Source organism: Nomascus leucogenys, chromosome 20 (genome assembly GCF_006542625.1).
Source record: "Nomascus leucogenys isolate Asia chromosome 20, Asia_NLE_v1, whole genome shotgun sequence".
NCBI classification, from domain to species: Eukaryota; Metazoa; Chordata; class Mammalia; order Primates; family Hylobatidae; genus Nomascus; species Nomascus leucogenys.
The window spans coordinates 32992711-33014959 of NC_044400.1; the positions used below are offsets into that span (position 1 = coordinate 32992711).

Sequence of the window (22249 nt, forward strand, 5' to 3'; positions counted from 1 at the left end):
TACAGCAATCTAGGAAAATGTCTTCTAACAGTCCACATAGCTGACATCTGAGCGACACACACTGCTCCAGCCTGTTTTCTTCTTTATACTGAGGAGACATGCCCACTTCACACACATATGTGAGAACTGGCAGGTGCTGGGGCCTACTGTAGCACTTTACACGCATCTCATTTAAATGTCAAAATCTCAAAACAAACCGGTGAGAAGAGAAATGCCTGTTATTGTTATTTTAAAGATAGAAAAACCTGGCTGAGCCACCATGGCGCGGTGACTCACACCTATAATCCCAGCACTTTGGGAGGCCAAGGTGGGTAGATCACTTGTGGTCAGGAGTTCAAGACCAGCCTGGCCAACATGGTGAAACCCTATCTTTACTAAAAATACAAAAACTTAGCCAGGCATGGTGGCGGGCGCCTATAATCCTGGTCACTTGGGAGGCTGAGGCAGGAGAATAGCTTGAACCCAGTAGGCAGAGGTTGTAGTGAGCCGAGACGGCGCCACTGCACTCCAGCCTGGGCAACGGAGCAAGACTCTGTCTCAAAAAGAAAAAAGAAAGATTGAAAAACTAAAGCTGAGAAGTACTTTACCTTGCTCACAGCCACGGGACAGTGAAGCTACTGGGTCCCAGCATGCCTGGCCCACAGGAGGAGGCACTCGGCAAAAGACCACTATTATTATTACACAGCAAACACGGCTGAGAATTCAGGGATGCGCTACATGTGTACAGAGAAAATGAAATTCCAGGAGCTTCTGAGTTTACTACCATCCACCATTTGAAGATCAAGAGAAAAATCAAGCTTTTCCATTAAACAGAGATCCTTCCTTTATTATAAAAATACACTGTGAGTTACCAGGAGTAAACGTAAATAAAAAAAATGTGTAAAGTGAAATAAAAGAGAAAAACACCATCAAAATAACCCTTGGAGTTTTGGAAAAAAAACCCTCCCCTTCCCTGAAGACCTTGCCTCTGTAAATCCTCAGTGGGGTCCCAAGGTAAGTCTGCTACGGCCTCTGGCCAAGAAGCTAGGCTAGGACCTGACAGTACTGAGGATAAGTGGTCAAACAGGTGCCCAGGGGGCCACTCCTGCCTTTCCCTGGACTTGCACACCATCCCAGTCATCCAAGAACACCAAGTTTCTGTACTAGGGAGTCTCCAAATACACAACCCCAAGGCTGATTCAAGAACAAGAACCTAACCCCACTAAGTGCAACAGCCCCTTGCCATCATTACAATCTCACCCCTCATGTGCTCTAATTTTTCTTCACTGACTCTAGCACCATCCAAGATTGTACACATCCGCTTACTATCTGTCTTTTCCCCAGGAGAACGAGCTCCATGAGGTCAGAAGTGTTGTTCTAGCCACCATAATACCCCCAGTGTCCAGGCCAGGGCCCATACACAGCAAGCACTCAAATATTTGTCAAGTCATGAATCAGGGAGTCACCTGATCTTGGCTTTTTAGCAAGGTGTGATTTAGGGAAATGTGCAGAGAGAAAGCCGGAGGCAGCAGGCAGATCCAGACACAACAGCCTGGCCACCTTCTTAACTCTGGTACCACTTACCGCAGGGAAGAACAATGACCCCCGAACGTGCACGCCCATTTCCAAACATCTTTCGCAAGCTCTTCTCCTGATAGGGTCTGAGGACAGCTGTGGGCTTTAGGTCAATGTTGATATCAGGGTTGACAGAATCATTCCGAAAGTCGTATTCTGCCAACAGAGGGTACTCCAGGTGGATGCAACGTTTCTGGAGTTCCTCAATCATTTCCTGGAAAGTGGGCACAAAAAGGGTTTTAAAATCTTGTTAACTCCAAAGTACGCTCAAAAACATTACATCTTCTAAGAGGTCCAATGGTCAAAAAAGTGGCATTCTATCTAAACTTCTACAATTTTAGATCTTGCTCAGTTAACAACTGGCATAAAGCACACAAAAGCAACCCAGACTAACAACACTTTGAAAATGAAATCTAATCAGCAGGCAAAATTGACCTTCAGGCACCGTTTCTCACATCTCCTCAGGAACCTGTGAAGACCAGCCTACCAGCCTGAAAAAGAGGACACTGGGACTTTAACTCCATCAGGAGAAATGATGCCATGGCTCACAGATAATAAAAAGGAGAAAGCAATTCAGGGACCAACAGGGATTCCTTCCTTTCACACAGACTACAGGCAGAGTCCACACACGGCTGGACTAGCTTCTAACAGCAGCTCAGTGAAGGAACCAGGAGGAAGGTACATTCACTAACCTGCTTGACTTCAAAAGATACCGTCTGTGTCTCTTCTTCTTCTTCCTCATCCTTGTCCATTTGCTCATAGAAGTCAAACAGGTCCATGGGGATGTCAGATTTGCCCTGTGGATCTGTCACTCGGGAAGTGGAGGGCCCACCACTGCTTTCAGCAGTCTTAGAAATCTGTGAGAGAGGTAGGTGCTGAACGTGCACACGACATTTAATTCTGCTGTTATCAAGCAATGCGTGAAGTTGTAAAGGGTAGAACCAGCAGGGCTGTTAGGTTGTTAAGTGCTGGGTTAAATACACCTGAGAGAACTGAAATCCTAAATGCCTGCCCCCACCCAAGGGTGGCCCAGGAGTCCACATACGGCAGATTTGCTTGTGAAAGTCTCTGTGATGAGCTCAGTGGCCTCCCCTTCAGAGTTTCTTAAGCGGCATTCTCGGATCACCGGGTCCTGGAGAAGATGCTGGATTACATCAGGGTGGGAACTTTCAACGAAGTATCTGCAAGCAGGGGAGGAAGAAGGAGTCTACTGACCAGCAGGTACCTCCTGGAGATTCCACTGCTCATTCAATTAGATGGTCTGGAAATGCAAGCCTCATGACTCTCCCCACAACCCTTCGCCAAATCTGTACCATGAGCTGCTGGCCATGATTTAACATATGAGGGTTGTAGGCAAAGCCCCACTGTGAGGTCAAGTAAGCAGGGGCCTGAGCCCAGCTCCATTGCTAGAGGAAATACAGTGGCCAGTGGACGAGTTTCCAGTCTGGGCCACATCTCGTTTCTCTTATCTGTGCTTCAGAGGAGTGAGGTATTGGCACAGAAAAGACGGCATAAACATCAGGTCCTTCCCATATCCCTTTATTCCTGCTGGTGCGCAGAGAGTGACAGTGCCTTGGGACAGGCCTGTTACGGAATCTCTTACCTGTTGTGCTTCAAGACCAGCTTGACTTTTCCATAGCTGACAGTACACAACTGCAAATAGAGATAACATCCAACAGGTAAATGTGCAGCTAACTCAGAACACATTCACTACTGGTTACATCTTACCCCTACCAACCAAGTGAAAAGTTCATTTTACTTTAGGGAAACCCAACTTGCAATTCTAAAGGGGTCAGATCTGCCTAAACTGAGCTTTTTCCATTGCCTCTGCTTTCTGAGAACAAAATCTTCCTCTTGCCTGGGTAATTCTGATGCATATCCATTAAGTTATAAAACGCTGCTTAAAATCTCCTTGCATTCTGCCTTTCCTCTCTATTCCCACAGCCCCCACCCTAGCCTGGAGAAGACCACACCAGTATTACTACAACTCCACAGAGTATGTGCACAGTAATTGCTGCTTAAATAAAATGCAAAGCCTCTTCACCAGTGCTCCTATTTCCCCAAATAGAATGTAAGCAACTTGATGGCAGAGAATACAGCTTAAGTCCTCCCAGGTTCCCAACCACCTTTAGGAAGGAATACAGTAGAGGCTGTGTGGCAAAAATAAAAATTCGCCACTCAGGCCGGGCACGGTGGCTCATACCTGTAATCCTAGCACTTTGGGAGACCAAGCCAGGTGGATCACCTGAGGTCAGGAGTTCGAGACCAGCCTGGCCAACATGGCGAAACCCCATCTCTACTAAAAATATAAAAATTAGCTGGGTGCAGTGGCGGGCGCCTGTAATCCCAGCTACTTGGGAGGCTGAGGCAGAAGAATTGCTTGAGCCCAGGAGGTGGAGGTTGCAGTGAGCCAAGATCGTGCCACTACTATCCAGCCTGGGCGACAGAGCAAGACTCCGTCTCAAAAAAAAAGAAAAAAAAATTTGCCAGTCAGACTTTGAGGGGCTGCCTGTCCCCACTGTTGTCCCTGATCCACCATTACAGTGCACCAACACCTACATCCCTGCAGGCAATTCGCAGCCAAGACCAGGCATAGCCACAGTATTGGTACAAGGTCCTCTCCTTGGGCACGCCTTCTTTTTTGTTGTTGTTCTGAGGCGGAGTCTCACTCTGTTGCCCAGGCCAGAGTGCAATGAATGGTGAGATCTCAGCTCACTTCAACCTCTGCCGCCCGGGTTCAAGTGATTGTCCTGCCTCAGCCTCCTGAGTAGCTGGGATTACAGGCATCCACCACCATGCCCGGCTAATTTTTGTATTTTTAGTAGAGACAGGAATTTCGCCATGTTAGCCAGGCTGGTCTTGAACTCCTGACCTCAGGTGATCCACCCGCCTCAGCCTCCCAAAGTGCTGGGATTACAGGAGTGAGCCGCCGCGCCTGGCCGGGCACGCTTTCACATCACAGGAAAAGAGCTCTCTCCAGGACTCCTGCAGCTTCTCTGGGACTGGCTGCAGTACCATAGTGAATTCCTGTGGCACTCTTCTGCCACTCCAGATCCCAAGGTCTGAATCTGACTCCCTTTGGATCAGCCAAAGGCAATGAAAGCCATTGTGCATCTCTTTTAAACGGCATTCACCCATCTCGCAGAAGAAACCTAGCATGTTCAACTATTAATCACATGGAACTCTCTTTGTGTTTTGTCAAAAACATCCGAAGTTGTTTTTGATTGTCCCTCATGGAACTTGTTGACTATTGGTCTCCTGCAGATACTTAGCTTTAGACAGAGTTTACCACCTGTGTTAGTCAGCTTGGGCTGCCATAACAAAATTCCACAGACTGGGTGGCTTCAACATTACAACTGTATTTTCTCAGAGCTGTGGAGGCTGAGAGTCCATGATCAAGGTATCAGCCGATTCAGTTTCTGGGGAAGGCTCCTGTCCATGGACCACCTTCCCACTGTGTACTCACATGACAAGGAGGGCAGGTGAGAGAAAGCATGCTCCGGTGTCTCTTCTTACAAGGACACTAATCATATCAGATCACGACCTCCTTTAGTCTTAACTACTTTCTTACTCCAAATACATTACCACTGGATATTAGGTTTTGAAGACAGAATTTGAGGGGAACACACACAATTCAGTCCCCAGCACACTCACTTTGCACTGCATTTCCAAATTCTCCCTGGCTACAATGGGCCTGAATTAGTAGCCCCTCTGTGTTAATACCCACAGCTGGGAGCGGCTCATGAGAAGCGTGGCCTCACCCAGAACACAATGCTGGATCCAGAGCGTAGCGGCTAAGGTAATCAGTCGTTATGCTCCCCACAGGAAACCTGAATGGCACATTCTCATGGCTGCCACAGGCTGTCAACACGGAGCACCTATGCCCATTGTTACATTAGCAGGGCAGGTGGAATTGCTGGCCTCAGCTGTCACTTGCCTTAATAAACTGCATAATTCCATCAGGGACTCCAGTCTTGCTGAGCTTCCTGAGGTACTCGGTGATGTCACTGGTTTGCAGCCCAACGCTGACGGCTGCATACAAGGAGTAGGCAGTTAGTTTGTACTCATGCACATGGGTTGGTCGGCACACTGGCTCTGCAATAGCCACCAAGAAGTCTTGGGCATATTTGTAAACTGGAGAAAAGGCTTCCAAGAAGATATGGCCATCGGGAGCCTGAGAGATACCAAATGGACAAAACGGACAAGGAAACATGAGTTGCAGAGACTACTGGGCTCTTGCCCATATCATTATCAAGAAAGAATAAGCTGCCCAACACCACAGATATTCTTGCAAGCACTCCTTCAGACAACTGTGGGGCCTGTTACTTTAATCAGATACAGAAGAGTAAAGAAAAATAGAAGAAAATGTTTTCAAAGTCAACAGCTGTTTCCCACTATTCTGCACAGAGAAAGCCCATCTTGCTGGCTATCCTCAAGTTACCTTTTGGCTAGATTTCAACTAAATGTATAACATTAATTATTTTAAGTAGAGCAAAAGCTTGCTATCGAACATGTCTTCCATTATTTGAGGAAACAAACTGTTACGTGATAAATGCTATTTATTCGGCAGATAAAAGCATTCAGTACATGGGGTAGGGCTGGGGAAGGAGTGAGAGTAAACCAAGGGGTTAGAGCTGTTGGAAGCCCAGGTCCGGCCGGCACACGTGTGCGCAACTGCTCGCTGTTGTCTTGGGCTGTTCCAACGTATGTGGATGAAAAGTTCTCTCCTGGCCAGTTCTAGGGGCAGTATCCTGAATGTCAGTTTTGACTCTGAGAATGCCCAAGATTTAGCTGCCGCTCCGCACACTCCTGGGCCCTGCCCAAGCTAAGGGCACGCTTACCACCCAGAGAGGCCTGGAGTTGTGGTCGTCCTTCAGCGGCATCTGCAGCCTGTAGTCCTTGGCTCCATATTCATCCACTTTGGTGCCGGACTCATCCACCTGCTTCCCCGCCGCCGAGGGAACGGCTTCCTGAGGGTCGTTCCCAGGGGCGTCCTCTTCATCATCCTCTTCATCCTCATAGTGCCGCTTCCTGGATTTCTTCTTGTCTGCAAGATACCAACACAGAAATAAGCCTAGCAAGAGCCTAGGGTTCCCTCCTCACCGCCTGGCAGCATTTCACCTGCGCCGCCGCAAACGCCTAGCTAAGAGCCACCTGCATCCCGCAGGCGTTGCGCCCCTCACCCGTCTCCCCCAGGGCGAGTTCGCTGGGCTGCGCCCAGGTCCAGCATCTCTCCCGCCCAAAGGCCTGTCCCAACGGGGTGCGCGCAGGAGGGCCAGCGGGGTCGGCCGGCGCGGAGAAGCCCGGAGCAGCTCCGAGGCAGAGCGGGGGGCAGGGCCGGCAAGCACTGTTGTGGCTGAGCGTGCCCGCGCCACGTCTCACCGCGGTCCGCTCGGTCTCTTTTGCCCATGGCAGCTACAGCAGCAGAGAGAAGACCCCGTTCCCACAGGCCCGCAGCGGTATCAGCTCTCAGGGGGACTTCCGGCCCAATCCGGAAGCTCCTTGTTGTCCACACAGGAAGTCCCGCCTCTGGGCGCCGTGATGGCGGGGGCCGGAAGAGCGGAGAGCCAGCGGCTGCCGAGCTGTTAGCTCGTGCAACCCAGCAGCGGGGGTCCTCCACTGTTCATTTCTCTGCAACTGAAGGAAAATACTGTGTGTTGAGCACCTGTGTAGTGCGCGAATTAAAGGCCTCATCCTTCTGGAACTTAAATTTTAATGAAGCCATGTGGGCAATAAATGTGATAGAGACTGAGAGAGAATGTGACCTGAGTCCATGAGTAAGGAAGAATTCTTTTTTTTTAATTAAAAAAAAATTTGGCTGAGCACGGTGGCTCACGCCTGTAATCCCAGCACTTTGGGAGGCTGAGGTGGGTGGATCACTTGAGGTCAGGAGTTCGAGGCCAGCCTGGCGAACATGGTGAAACCCCATCTCTACGAAAAATACAAAAAAAAGTAGCCAGGCACGGTGGCACACGCCTGTAGTCTAAGCTACTTGGGAGGCTGAGGTGGGGGAATCTCTTGAACCCAGAAGGTAAAGGTTGTAGAGCTGAGATTGCACCACTGCACTACAGCCTGGGCGACAGGCTGGAATGCAGTGGCGGGATATCAGCTTACTGCAAGCCCCGCCTCCCGGGTTCATGCCATTCTCCTGTCTCAGCCTAAATAAAGCAGATTACCCTCAATAATGTGGGTGGGCCTCATCCAAATCAGTTGACGGCCTTAAGAGCAAAGACAGGTTTCTCAAGGAAAAAGGAATTCTGCCTCCAGACTGCAACATAGAAAGTTCCGACTGAGTTTCCAGCCTTTGGACTGAAGACTGCAACATCAACTCGTACCCGAATTCCCAACTTGCCAGCCCCCACAATTGCGTGAGCCAATTCTTTAAAATCAATCAATCTCTCTCGCTTGCTCAGTGGGCCTCTTGGTTTTGTTTCTCTGGAGAACGTAACACAGATTTTTGGTATGGGGAATAGGGTACTGCTGTAACAAATACCTAACAATGGGGAAGTGGTTTTCCAATTGGGTAATTGGTAGAGGCTGAAAGAATTTTGAGGCGCATGATAGAAGAGCCTCTATTGTCTTGAAGAGCCTTGGTAGAAATATGGGCATTAAAGGTGATTCTGGTGACGGCTTAGATGGAAAGGAGAAATATGTTATTGAAACTGGAGGCAAGTGGTAGAGAGCTTGCCTGCATTGTATTCTGCTGGGTGGAAAGTAGAATTTATAAGTGATAAGGTTGGACATTTTGCTGAGGAAATTTCTACATAATGGTTAAAAGTGAGGCCTGGGCCAGGCGCGGTGGCTCACGCCTGTAATCCCAGCACTTTGGGAGGCCGAGGTGGGGGATCACGAGGTCAGGAGTTCAATACCAGCCTGGCCAATATGGTGAATCCCCGTCTCTACTAAAAATACAAAAGTTAGCTGGGCGTGGTGTCGCGCGCCTGTAGTCTCAGCTGCTCAGGAGGCTGAGGCAGGAGGATCTCTTGAGCTCAGGAGGCTGAGGCAGGAGGATCTCTTGAACTCAGGAGGCAGAGGTTACAGTGAGCAGAGATCACGCCACTGCACTCCAGCCTAGGTGACAGAGCAAGACTCTGTCTCAAAAAAAAAAAAAAAAAAAAAAAAAATTGAGGCCTGCTTTCTCCTTATTGCTTATAGTGAAATGTGACACGAGATACACTGAAGGTGGAATTATTCAACAAAAAGGAACCAGAACTTTTAAGATTGGCATCATTCTTGGCGTACTCACATAGTAAAAAAAAAAAAAGAGAGAGAGAGAAAGTATGCTCTGGAGAAACACTAAGGATGCGGACAACCATTTATTTGCAAGAGATTAGGTGTGTGGCTTATAGACCCAATCACCCATCTCCACAGAAACCTGGACAGTTTTGACTGGTGTACATAGATGGGATGAAATGAAGGAAGGCTGTTGGACTTCCAGGATTCCACAGGTAGGAAAGGGATTGGCAGGGGCAGTTCAGAGGCCAGTGAGGCTGCTTCCGCCACCACAGGACTGAAAGGGACAGGCTTAGCTTTGAACCCACTGCCACCACCCCCTCAGTTCTGAGGGTGCGGGGCTGCAACCCCAGTGGGCCCTGAAGACAGAGGATCAAGCCAGTGAGGATTATTGTCAAGCTTTAAAATCCTATGTCATTGGCTCTGTTAGGTGTCAGACTTGCTTGGCACCTGCAAGTCTTTTTCTTTCCCATTTCTCCCTTTTGGAATGGAATGTGTCTATCCTCTGCCTATCCCATTGTAATTGGAAGCAGATAACTTGTCTGCTCTCATGGGTTCATAGATAGAAAGGAAATTTGCTCCAACAGGAAACCTTACCCAGAGTCAATTGATGTGGATGATTTGGGTGATGAGATTTGAACTGATATTTAGATGATATTGGATTTCGAGTTGATGCTGGAATGACTGACTTTTGTTGATGTTGAGATGGGATGAATGTACTTTGCATGTGGGAAGAATATGAAGTTTTAGGGGCGAGGACAGACTATGGGTTGAATTGTGTCCCCCACCTCTCAAAAAGTTATTTTTTGTTTTTGAGACAGGGTCTTGCTGTTGCCGAGACTAGAGTGCAGTGGTGCGATCTGGGGTCACTGCAGCCTCGACCTCCTGGGCTCAAGTGATCCTCCCTCCTCAGCCTCCCAAGTAGCTGAGACTACAGGCATGCCGCCATGCCTGACTTGTTGTTTTTTTTTGTACAGACGGGGTTTCACCATGTTGTCCAGGCTGGTCTTGAACTGCTGGACTTAAGCTGTCCATCGCCTTGTCCCCCCAAGTGCTGGGATTACAGGCGTGAGCCACTGTGCCTGACCCAAAAAGATATTTTGAAGTCCTAACCCCTACTACCTCAGAATATGGCCTTATTTGGAAACAGGGTCTTTATAGAGGTAAGGGTGGGCCTAATCCAGTAACTGGTCTTATAAAAAGGGGAGCACACACCCTTGTGTCAATAGACATACAAAAAGCACCACATGCTGATGGAAGCAGAGATTGGATTTATGCCGCCACAAACCAAGGGATGCTATCAGAAGTTGGAAGAGGCAGCTGGACACAATGCCATGGAGCACATGTAGTCCCAGCTACTTGGGAGGCTGAGGTGGGAGCCCAGAAGTTTGAGGCCAGCCTGGGCAACATAGTGAGACCCAATTTCTAAAATATAAAAATAAGTTGGAAGAGGCAAAGAAGGATTCCCTTATGGGTGTCAGAAGGAGCATGGTCCTGCCCACACCTTGATTTCAGACTTCTAGCCTCCCTAACTGTGAGATAATAAATTTTTTATTATAAGTCACCTAATGTGTGGTACTTTGTTACAATAGCCCCTATTGTTGGACATTTAGAGTTTCAAGTTTGGGCTTTTATAGATACAACTTACAACATTCACAACCTATTTCCACAGGTTAATTCCTAGATATAAATTACTGGGTCAGAGGATATACAAGATTCTGAAATTTAAGACAGGGTTTTGTTCTGTCATGAAGACTGCAACGCAGTGGTGCAATCTCAGCTCACTGCAACCTCTGTCTCCCAGGCTGAAGCGACCCACCCATCTCAGCCTCCTGGGTAGCTGGGACCACAGGCATGCACCACCACGCCCGGCTGACTTTTGTATTATTTGTAGAAACAGGGTTTTACCATGTTGCCCAGGCTGGTCTCAAACTCCTGAGTTCAAGTGGTCCACCCACCTCGGCCTCCCAAAGTGCTGGGATCACCATGCCGGGCCAATTCTGAGGTTTCTGATTCTGATTCTGAGGTTTCAATTCTGAGGTTGTGTTAAGTCACCCTCTATACCAAAGTACTAAATTATCTCCGCCAGGTGCGGTGGTTCACGCCTGTAATCCTAGCACTTTGGGAGGCCAAGGCGGATGAATCACGAGGTCAGGAGATTGAGACCATCCTGGCTAATATGGTGAAACCCTGTCTCTACTAAAAATACAAATAAAATTAGCCGGGCACGGTGGCAGGCGCCTGTAGTCCCAGCTACTCGGGAGGCTGAGGCAGGAGAATGGCGTGAACCCGGGAGGCAGAGCTTGCAGTGAGCCGAGATCACACCACTGCACTCCAGCCTGGGCAACAGAGCAAGACTCCATCTCAAAATAAATAAATAAATAAATAATCTCCAACACCATGTGAGAGACCATTCCTTATACTCAGTAGGTTTGATAGTAGGGTTTGTGTTTGTTTTTAATCATTAGTTCTGATTTAGGTAATCAAGATGTCCAGCCAAGGATATACTACAAGTAGTTGGGTGGAACATTATAGACTTAAGATACTGGAAAGATTTGGTTTAGTTTCATTGTTTTTAGATTTGTCTGCGCTTGGTCTCCTAGAGAGTGCTCAACTCAAGCAAGGAGGGAATAACTGTAAATAAAATGTGTCCAAGAATAGATTTGGAAAAACGAATCACAGTGGAAATAAATATTAGCTTTATTAACACTCAAAGTGCCATTCATTTATATTCATTCCATAGTCCAGAAGGTTACTTAGAGTAAGCCTTTGCACCACAATCTTTCAAAAAAATGAACATGTAAGAAAAAGCAGTTTTCATTGTGCTAATTATTGCAGGCCTTCATGCACGTAAACCTAAACAAAATGTGTGCCAACAATATACAAATTTCCATATAAACAAAGTCATTGATCACTAACAAAATATAAACATGGTTTCCTTTATATTAGATTTTTTTAAAAAGCTATTTACCAGCAAGAAAAAACAAGTACCTAGAAATTATAAAACTCAGAAATTGTATACATTTTTACAAGCACAATTTTGAATGACAACACAAAATCAAAATATGCATGAAATGTGGCACGTACCACACTATATCTGGCTTCTGGTAGGTTTTCCTAATCACACTGGTTCCTTTTAACATAATAAGCTTAGTGACATTCAACTTCAACAGTGGAATTTATTCCTAACACGAGTAATTTTACATGGTACCGCATATTTAAAACAAAGTTTTGTTTAATACTACATTGTCTGATTGGAAATTTCATTTCCAATTCTTTTTCTGCCAGTTACTTAAAACACACAGTACAATATAAAGACACACAATGTATGTTTGGACATTTCAAAACCAATTTATAGTCAATTACAAAGAATCACAATATGCCAATATATTGTTTTATAAACCCAGTCTGACCTTGCCCAGTGATAGAAAAACTAAAAGTTGAAATCTTTTGGGGTGGAATACAGGAAATACTCAAAGACAACAGTAGGACAGGCCAAAAGCAACTGGAGATAGAAAAATCTTGACATCTCGAAACAATTTAGTTTCTCACATTTTTCCATAGCTCTGAGAATTCAAAGGCCATTTTTAGCGGTGTGTTTTTGCTACTGCTTGAAACCTATTTTTCCCTTAATTTGCATTTCACAGAATTCTCAAGGAGAATTTAATGCTTTTTCTTGCAAGAGTATTTTAATTGAGCTCTAAGTATGATCTGCATTCAATTCTGAAAATACAAATACATTTTGAATGGCTAAAAACAAAATTTTAAAAATACTTTTGATCAGCCAGCTGAAAATATATTCATATAGTAAATAATCTCTCAGAAAGCTTTTATATATATTTAATTATCACAACTAAACAGTACCCTTATAAAACAAGTTCATAAAAATGTAGAAATGAAATGAAAATAAGAACTTACTGGGATATATACATGTGCCTACAGACAGAAAAAAACATCTCCACACAAACATACATCCCCTGATACACAGAGTTAAAAGCATACTTTCAACTTAGTAATGGATTTTATAATACGTTATAAAATTTTCTAATTTCTATTAATGTTGAACTCCTGAGTTCTTCAACAAAGAACCATAGATAAGTATAGTTTGTAAAAGCAAAAAGGTCCATTTAAGTCAGTAATAGCAGTGCAGTAACTGATGGCTACATCTTGAAAGAAGTTAAAACATAAAGACGCAGACAGTAGTTCAATGCACGCATTCATGATGCTCATACACTCATCAACAATTATTGGTCAGAGTAGTAAATCAGTGTACAAATTAAACATTTCCAAAAATGTGCAAAAATGTCAATAGGAAAAAAACCCTTTGTACATAATTATAAACTGCCCAGCATTCAACTGAGATTAAAAACATTTACAGAGAGAAACCAATAGGTTAAATATAGAGAATTTAATGGCTACATTTAAAAATGTACATTATTATGTCAAAGGGTAAATTTACAAATTGATAATCATAGTTTGCAACAATTCAAAGTTTATTCTCAAATTTATCCAAGTTTACTTTTATTTACAATGAATAAAAAGAACCATGTGAAATGTAAGAGATGTCAGACATTAAAAGTATTTTTGGTATTAACTCTTATAATACTTCAGAATTCAGGGTAGCAAATTTTAAAACCAATAACAATAGAAAAAATGTAAACCATTTACTAATTAAGATTGCATTAAAACAATTGTTGGTCTTTAAAGAAGTATTCTTATCCTTAGACACTGTACTTTCAATTGAATAGGATGTATTGCAAGAATTTGGCCCACTTCCTTTTGCCCATAAGCCTCTCCAGCTCAAATGTTTCAACTAGTCCTCTCTTCTTATTCCAGGTGGAAAAAATTCTTTGGAAAAGTAAGAATACATCAAATCCATTTTGTAGTCTATCTAATAGAGTTTAAGATGTAATTTTGCCACTTCTCCCCTCCAAGTAAAGCTAATGCTAAAATCATCACTAGTTACATATGCTTTTAAAAAATAAATTCTAAAAAAATATTTAAAACTAAGTGAACTTAAAAGTGCTTTTCGGTATGGTCATGAACTTCACTGTTCTCAACTGCATTAAGGGATTCTCAACTGCATTAAGGGATTCAGAAATTATTTGGGGACAAGTCCTGCACATACAGTAGAAGCAGATACTTCCTTGTGTTCCAAAATGTCTATGGCACAAAGCAGACATCAGTCCAGAACCTACTTTTCCTTACAGCTTTGCTGAAATGCCCCTCAAGTCAAACATAAGTTCATAAATGTTAAGACACTAGGAAGAAAGTACGCCATCAACCTGAGGCATCAGACGTTAATGTCTGTCTATGTGAATCAGTGGTCAAGTGACATTAACAAGATTGGCCCATGTACAAGCTTAAATTCATGTCTACATAGTTCCTCAATAGTGGAAGTAACTTCTGCATGTCTAAATGCACTGAACACCTGTCCTTTTCCTTGAAGGACATACCAGAATACAAAGTCTACTAGTATCTGCTGTATAATTTTTATACTATTAGCATACAAGTGGACAGAAGTAACTGCTAATTATTTTGGCTATGTGTATAGGGAATATAAAAGCTTTGGTTTAAAGTGATTCTGATAATACAGATTGTGTTACAAACAAGAAGTCATCAGGCAGAAGGAACAATGGTACTGATTTAATGCCTTTGCTGTTATTAACAAAAATATCATATGACTGTCAATTAAAATGCACAATTATAAAAAATAAGAAAAATTCTATGAGACTGTATACAGGCAACAGATAAAATCTATTCTTTTCTTTACTATAGCTATGACTCCTCCCTAATCTTTCTGAAGCTCAACCTTGAATGCTTACAGGACCACTAAAAAAAGAATCTCTAGGCTCCCCCAAGAGCTCATTTCTATCAACAGCTCTGGAAGGTGAGCATGGGGAGATGGGAGGCCCTGATACTTCCTACACCTACCATGGCATCCCGTCCAAACCATGGCAGAAGTCAAAGCCAAGCCAAAGACAACTATAAGTAGGAACAGCTGCTTCACAGCATGCTTCCCCTAGCCAACCAAAAAGAGGTACAAGAGAATTTCCTTGTGAATACTTGGTAAGCTAAGGAAGCTTATTTTGATAATGTTTGGCAGAATTACAGTTCCAAAAAGTTCAGGAAGAACTATGTAAAATCAATTACTTTCTATTTAAGAATTATATATGATTATTTTACATATACACAAATTGACTTTTAATCTACCTTTAGCAACCAAGAGTATGGCAATTTACAATCAATATTATTATACAATCATTTGTACTAGCTACTTGTGGAAAATGTACTGGTGTTCCTACACAAGGATGACTACACTCACTGTATGTCATCAGTAGGTCATCCATTTGAGTTGTTCTTCCAAAACCAGAAACTGAGCTAACTGAACACTCATACCTTTCCCCTTCTTCCTTCCCATCCCTGCCTCCAACTCTAAACCACACACACACACACACACACACGCACACATACACGTGCACATGCACACACTTCACAGAAAAGTAACTTAGAGTATTACCCAAAATGTTAGCTGAGAATTAAGGACTAGAATCTGCTATCCCTGGATTTCATACTCATGGTCCTGTCTCATTGCCTTAACATTTGTAAACCATGTGAATGACTTCTTTAGGGCAAAAACAAGTACTGTAACTCTACCATGAAAATCGTAACTGAACTATAATATACCAAGAACTTGGACAGTGCCAATGTGACTGAAAATCAAATATTCAACCCAGAAAATATTTACATGTCTCTTTAGAACGAGAATACCTCTTTCTATGCTTGTGTTGGGAATTCATGTCTAGTGGAAGCTGCAGCGTGTCTATCACAGACAAATCTTAATGTTTCTCTCCTAACATTTATTTATTTATTAATTAAAAAAGGAGGTAGAAAAGGGTAGGAGGAGGCAGGCATTAAGAAACATTTAAGGACCAATACACAGTCTAAGGCCAAATGAACTTGTGAAGCCTACTGATTTTGGAAAAAATCTTCATTTTGGTGGGTAACTTGAATTATTAATATAAAATAAAATTAAGGCATACAGAGAAAAGGCACTACTAAAAATTAACAATTGGATTGCTTTTCATTAACATTTAACCAATCTTAAAATTCAAATAAATACGAACATTACATTTGTAAAACAAAGGCCAAACAGTAATAAAACAATATGATCTCAAGAAACTGTCCTGATCTTAGTATAAATAACACTGTTGACAGAGTTCAATTTCTATCAATATGTTTTGGGTATTTTCACAATTTAGACCAAAATAAAGTATGTTTTCTTTAAAAGAGACACTGGTGAAAAAAAAAAATGAACAAAAAAACACTGTTATGGAATAAATGCTCCCCATCACCAGAACTGTTGAGTAGAGGCTGGGTTTTGCAGTAAGAGGGGGTCCTGAGAGAGATGCTATGTGACCTGGTTGGGGAGGGGATCCCTCCAGTTTGGGGATACTTTTATTCTAATCCCTGTTGTCAATGACATTTCAGTTTATAACAGCCAATGATTACCTAAAATTGCTTTTCCCTTAATAAAAAATAACATTTTAAAACATCATTGCTGAACTTTCAGAGTTAGCGTATGCCATAAAATAAGTAACTGTTTGCCCATGTTCCTCCTAGATTGTGACCTCCTTAGGGATGTTAATTTAGTACCTGACATAATAAGTTACAATTATTGAACAAACAAATGAAGAAGATTCATTCTATTAAAAAAGATAGATTTGTATATTTAATTGACACCAGGTGATTTTATATCAAGCTATCAGTTCCCAGACTCCAAATAAAATCACTGGCACAGAACTTTGCCATAGGCCAAGGAGTCTACATCTGGCTTGGTCATCCTGCTAAACTATTCACATCTGATTTTATTTTCTAAGTGATTTCACGTATCTTATAACAACTCCATGTCAGAAATACTACAGAGCAGATCTGACATATATAAGAGCTGGAGTAGCAGAAACTTAATCTAAAGAAATAGTTTCATCTTTTTAATGCAGTTTCTTTGGGAATAAGGTAAAGACTCTCTCAAGTGAAAGCCAATCCAATTTACTCTGAAAGCAAGGTTTAAAATTTTCTTTTACAGTTCAGCAAATGCATTAATATTTTAATTCCTTATATATGTTATGTAAGGGTAACTGTGCCTTTTAAAACTTTCTAAGGCAATAGTCAATTTTTTAAGTTAGAAAGATGTTTTGTAAACAAGGAAAAGTGCTGAAAATTTTCAAGATATTCATACTGAAATTTTCAGTCTGTATACTTTTAAATACATTTTAAATAATTACCAACCCATCAAAATTTCCACTAGTCATTATGATTTTTTTAACCCTTTTATTCAATACAACACTTTGTTTGCAATGTAAAAGATCTTATATTTGGTCCAAGCCTAAGTCATGCCATTTTGAATCTCTCAAGGCCTTAAGTAGAAAGATATTTCCTGAAAAGCACATATAAGACTGCTAGTGAATCTTCTCCAGCACCAAAAAGTCTGCCACTGTCAAAGCAGAATGCATTTTAAAGGCACAAAGTCAGCAGTCTGACCATTTTCCAGCGTCAGCAAAGAAGCATTACAGTATAGAAGAATCAATTGTGCATTTAAGAAACAAAACACATTTAGAGTTATCTTAAAAAGTTCAAATTGCATTTGTTGATCCATACTATTATGAGAAAGAAGAAAAAAACGGAGTGTTATATTTAACTTCCCCTGATGAAGCTGTTTCCTTTCAAAAATTTCTTTTTTAAATTTACTTTTGGTCTTCCATACCCTCCACTCCCACACCTTCAAGCTTTTTTGTTCTAGTAGTTTTTATATATATTAACTTTTATTGTGGTTTTTGGTACCTTCACAACCTGTTTGAAATAAATTCACATCATATTTTATATAATAACTGTAAACTATTTGTCTATTTTTAAGTCTTTACATAAAGAACATTACTTTCCCATAGCTAATATTTTTCTTATAAAGCAAAGGCCTTCCACAGCAGTGTTAAAGTAGTAGTTTCTTTTCAGGTGCCTTTATTTTCTATAGCATTTAGAAAAGAAAACAGAGACTAAAAAAAAAAATGTTCTGCTCTGGGTTCTACAGTCTCACCAGATTTCTCTCTAAAGAGCATTTGTCTCATATTCTGCACTGCTGGTTACCCTGACAGACCAAAAACGAGCCAAAGGAAAAGCACAACTACACAAGACAGATATGAAGGAAAAGCCCACTGGTCGAGAGACCATGATCTTGCTCAAGTAGAAAAGATGCCCTCATTCATAAAAGATAAAGAAATTATAATAGATCCACACACTTGGGGATTCTTTCTAGGAAAAAATTTGGCAGTTGCTTTACCAAGGCAGGGGCACCTCATTCTTGTTCTTCCCTGCAAAATGCTTCAATTTTAAGAGTATGAGAGAAGCGTTGACAAATAATTTTGTGCTTTGACTTCTTAGACTAGCTAGTGGAATTTCAAATATTCCTACAGGGAATGCTAGGTAGGACCTTGGCACAGTAAACCAAGATCTACCTAACTTCAGAAACAAAGTATCGTAAAAGAGTCTCCTAAATAAGCACATCTTTTGGCAGAAAATAAGAATACCTGAGTCCCTTATGAATCCCACGAAAGGGACTTTGGGGCCTCCAGGAAGACTGTTGTTTTCTAGACCTTTAAAAATAAAGTACTTAGCACTTGCTTTAACATGCTGAAAAAAACTGCAAGTGGCCAAATTGCTGATATCTTCATGTTTTATAGTAGCACAATTCTATTAGAGATAGTGGGGCCTTTCCCAGCTGTCTTGTTCCATTTAACAATGTCCTTGCTCTTAGTGGATGCATTGTACTAGAAATACCTGGCAGCTTTTTAACCTTCCCATTAGTAGTTAAAACTTTGTTTTGCTATGCTTTTTTTTTTGCCCAAAATTATGAATTTTAAGGAAAGAATATATAGAGATGGCTGAGTTCAAAAGGCTCAGTGTTCAAATTCAGTTTGTTCCTAAAATGAAGAGTTACCTATGTGGGTGCAATATGCAACTGGTAAAGTGATGCTCTTTGCTGTTTGTTGAGATCATTCACCCTTGACTTAAAGCAGCAGTATCTGATCTTGTAAAATCCTCAATTTGCATTACATCACTTTCTCTTTGAAATTTCCTTTCTTTTCTTGCATTTACTGCTTTGTAAATAGCTGTTTTCAGTTTACAACTGGGACTGATCTTTACATCAGGGTTTCTCAACCTCAGCACTTTTGACATTTTGGGAGGGGTAATTCTTTGAGGGGTGAGGTTGCTTTCCTTGTGTATTATAATCTATTTAGCAGCACCCCTGGCCTCTACCCAATTCATGCTACTAGTATCCTTCCAATTGTGACAACCAAAAATGTCTCTAAGAATTGCCAAATGCCTAGTGAAATTATCCTCGCTCCACTTTTGGCAACCACTGTTTCACATGATACCTGTTTTTTTGAGGTGCTTTAGTATTCTGTGATCCTAAGAACAAGGGTTTAATCTCCCGACGTAACATATAAACATTACTAATTGAACTCTTCGCTCCTAAGGGATGTTACCTATGGGGAATCAGGAGCTGGAAATAGAAGATGGTATACATGATTTTGATTATTTCTCCATTCCTTTAATTTTGGGACGTCCCCCTCAAGTAAAACAAAACAAAACTGTTTAACATACACTAAACACCTAATTTTTTTCATTATTTCTATTGACTGGAAATGTGGTCTCTTCTACTGCTCACACATTTGATAAGAGTGATCTCCTTTTGTCTTTTATTTCGATTTGCTCACAACTTGACTTTAAAATAAAAGGTTTTCCGTGTGTGTGTGTGTGTGTGTGTGTGTGTGTGTGTTTTTAAGCAGAAAGCTATCCCTCAAGGTTTACAGATTCCAGTAACATGGATCTATTATAGTGTATTTGCTTATTATACTGGTTAGGATTAACAAATAAACATACCTCTCAGAGATTCATATCTTCTATCAAGACTCCTACTGAGCAAAAAGGTTGGTAGACAGAGGTTAGGATCTAAAGAATACAGATAGAAGAAGAAACCTATATTCTTTAAGTACCTACCCTAAACTAAAGTTTAGGGCTCAACCCCACAAATGAGGATATATTTTAAATACTATCACTAAAAACTACAAATTATACATCATTTTCTTCTTGTTTTCCATGTCTTCCCATCGTCACTGATGTGTCAGTGATAGAGGGAATGACTCTACAATCTTTAGATATTCCAAATGATTTGTTTGTACTAAAAAGAGTGACTATGTACTAAAGTGCTTTATCTCTCTGAACCACATCAGTACATTATAAAAATTAAAAAAAAAAAAAAAACTTCAAGTTCTTGTAAGGGAAAAAAAGATTAAATATAAAAAATTTAGGATATTATTATTATTAAACAAATTTAACCAAGAATCAAGAGAAATACTTTCCCTCTTGTCTTTTTTTTCTCCCCCATCTCTCTTTTTTTATAAAAAAGAAAAGTGCAGTCAGAGAGAAGGTGAATGAATAGATGGGAGCTAGGTAGAGGCACAGGAGAGGTTACTGGCTGCTAGTGATAATGCACAAACATGTGCCTTAAGAGTTCATCAGCTGAAGGTCTCAGTTTGGCCTCTACAAAAATCCGTTTGAGGAAATCTCGAGTATAGTCTGAGACATGAGGTGGCAGCTTTGGGTTTGTTGGCTGTGTGGCGATTTTAAAGATGGCAGCCATTGCTTCAAATTCAGCCCAAGGCGGCTTTTCAGTTAGCATTTCTACCACAGTACATGCAACACTCCTGAAAAGAAACAAAAAGAAATACATTACACAAACAACAACATGAAAGAAAGCTAGTTAGCTAGAAAATGAGAAACAGGCATTAAGTCCATATATATTTAAATATGACTTAATTTCAAGTTCAGAGTTTCATTAAAAAGTTCCAATTTCGTAAAACTGTAAACATAAAAATCAATTAAAATAAACAAATTTAATGACTATCACTTAATTCAAACGGTTGGGCAAAGAACATTATTCATCTTATTATTTTTGTTTTATATAATTTCTAACCTGACATTAAAAATAATTTTTGTCTTTATCTTACAAAGAATGTAAGCATTAGAAATCAATTGCCTTCAGGTGCCTAAAATGAATGTCTATTAAAGTCTTTTCTGGGTGGGAAGTAGAAAATGGCCATTTCATGTTCTAACTTAAAATTATAAAAGAATTAAAGATTAAATGAATTATAAGACACTGACAACAAAGATGAAGTACTTTTAAAGGTGTTTAGACAAAGTAACTGTTTATTTATTTACTTCTGTAATAGCAAAAAGCTTTTTAATGCTGAGGTTTGCTCACGACAAAATCCTTCCTAAAGAATGGAGGACAGGTTCAAGGATTCTAAATATCTAGTCAATTATAAACCTCAATAAGGCACAATTAATATAGTGTTAATCTTTGCAATTCTTACGTCCTATTTTGGAAGTACAAAAGATCATTTACATCTGCCTCAGTAATTCAATCCCAGGTGGAAATACATAGGCGGCAGGTGGTTTTCAAGCAAACTTCACATCAAAACCTACCAGATGTCTGCTTTTCTTCCATAGCCTTCTCCACTGATGACTTCAGGGCTCATCCAGTATGGTGTGCCCGTGACAGACTTCATTCCTGTCCCTGAGAGACAGATGGTCTGAAGCCGTTTGCTGGCCCCAAAATCTCCTAGTTTGACGTTGCCTGTTGAATCTCGCAGGATATTTGCGCCTAAAAATAAGACATTGCCTCATTTCATTAATTTTATTGGCAGTCTGGAATATAGCATAAAAGAACAATGGCAGAGAATTACTTCATAGACTCTTCGATTTGTCCCCAAAGTTAGGCTGCTTTTCATCTTCAGGCAGTAACTGGCATAATGCTAGTCACACAGGTGGTGCTCATTAAGGATGTGCTGCAAGAACACTACATTTTTAGGTCAGCTGTGTGTTTAGGACCTAGGACGTTTCTACTGAAAAGGACTGGTGCAGGTTGGAGGTGAGGGTGAAGAGGAGGAGAAAGGCGAAAAGGGCTAAGAATGAAGCTCAGTGAAGGACCAAGAAAGCCCCCAGTTTCTCCGTCACAAAGCAAGAAGCCCATGGCTGAAGCTTATTTCCCTGAGAAGCCAGCCTTTTCTCAGAAACTTCTTAGGGACCTTCAGAACAAAAGCATTTTCCCCCTCTATTACTTAAATTTAGTTACCTTATATTTTAGAGTTTTCTTAATATTGAATCTTGCTTTATATTAATTTTACTTCTCAATTTCTAATATTTTAAATGTCTGATAGGCAGGCTTTGAGCTTTTCATTTAAAATTTCATTAGCTTTTATAATAACCTTTTTAGATAGCTTCAGATTTACAGAATTATTGCAAAGATAGTATAGAGAGTTCCCATATACCCCCACACCCAGTTTCTCTATTACTAATATCTTAGTATGGTACATTTGCCACAATTAATAAACCAATACTGAAA

At 41.3% G+C, this 22249-nt stretch overlaps 2 protein-coding genes across 3 annotated transcripts in view; both read right to left on the minus strand.

The window, feature by feature from the left end:
* ERCC3 (ERCC excision repair 3, TFIIH core complex helicase subunit) overlaps positions 1-7063 on the minus strand; it is a 37208-nt gene extending 30145 nt beyond the window's left edge. Inside the window, exons 1-7 of one of the 2 annotated variants that reach the window (XM_030800958.1) lie at positions 6937-7063; positions 6396-6601; positions 5492-5728; positions 3158-3207; positions 2600-2735; positions 2247-2411; positions 1564-1768 (exon numbers count right to left, since the gene is read on the minus strand). In XM_030800958.1, the coding sequence (XP_030656818.1) occupies positions 1564-1768; positions 2247-2411; positions 2600-2735; positions 3158-3207; positions 5492-5728; positions 6396-6601; positions 6937-6964 (1027 nt within the window). In that variant the 5' untranslated portion in view covers positions 6965-7063. The remainder of the gene's footprint in view (positions 1-1563; positions 1769-2246; positions 2412-2599; positions 2736-3157; positions 3208-5491; positions 5729-6395; positions 6602-6936) is intronic. The other variant, XM_030800959.1, reaches the window with a different exon arrangement.
* A 4400-nt stretch (positions 7064-11463) lies between these two features.
* Positions 11464-22249, minus strand: part of MAP3K2 (mitogen-activated protein kinase kinase kinase 2) — a 93440-nt gene continuing 82654 nt past the window's right edge. Inside the window, exons 16-17 of the mRNA XM_030800872.1 lie at positions 21331-21508; positions 11464-20549 (exon numbers count right to left, since the gene is read on the minus strand). Coding sequence (XP_030656732.1) covers positions 20324-20549; positions 21331-21508 — 404 coding nt within the window. The 3' untranslated portion in view covers positions 11464-20323. The remainder of the gene's footprint in view (positions 20550-21330; positions 21509-22249) is intronic.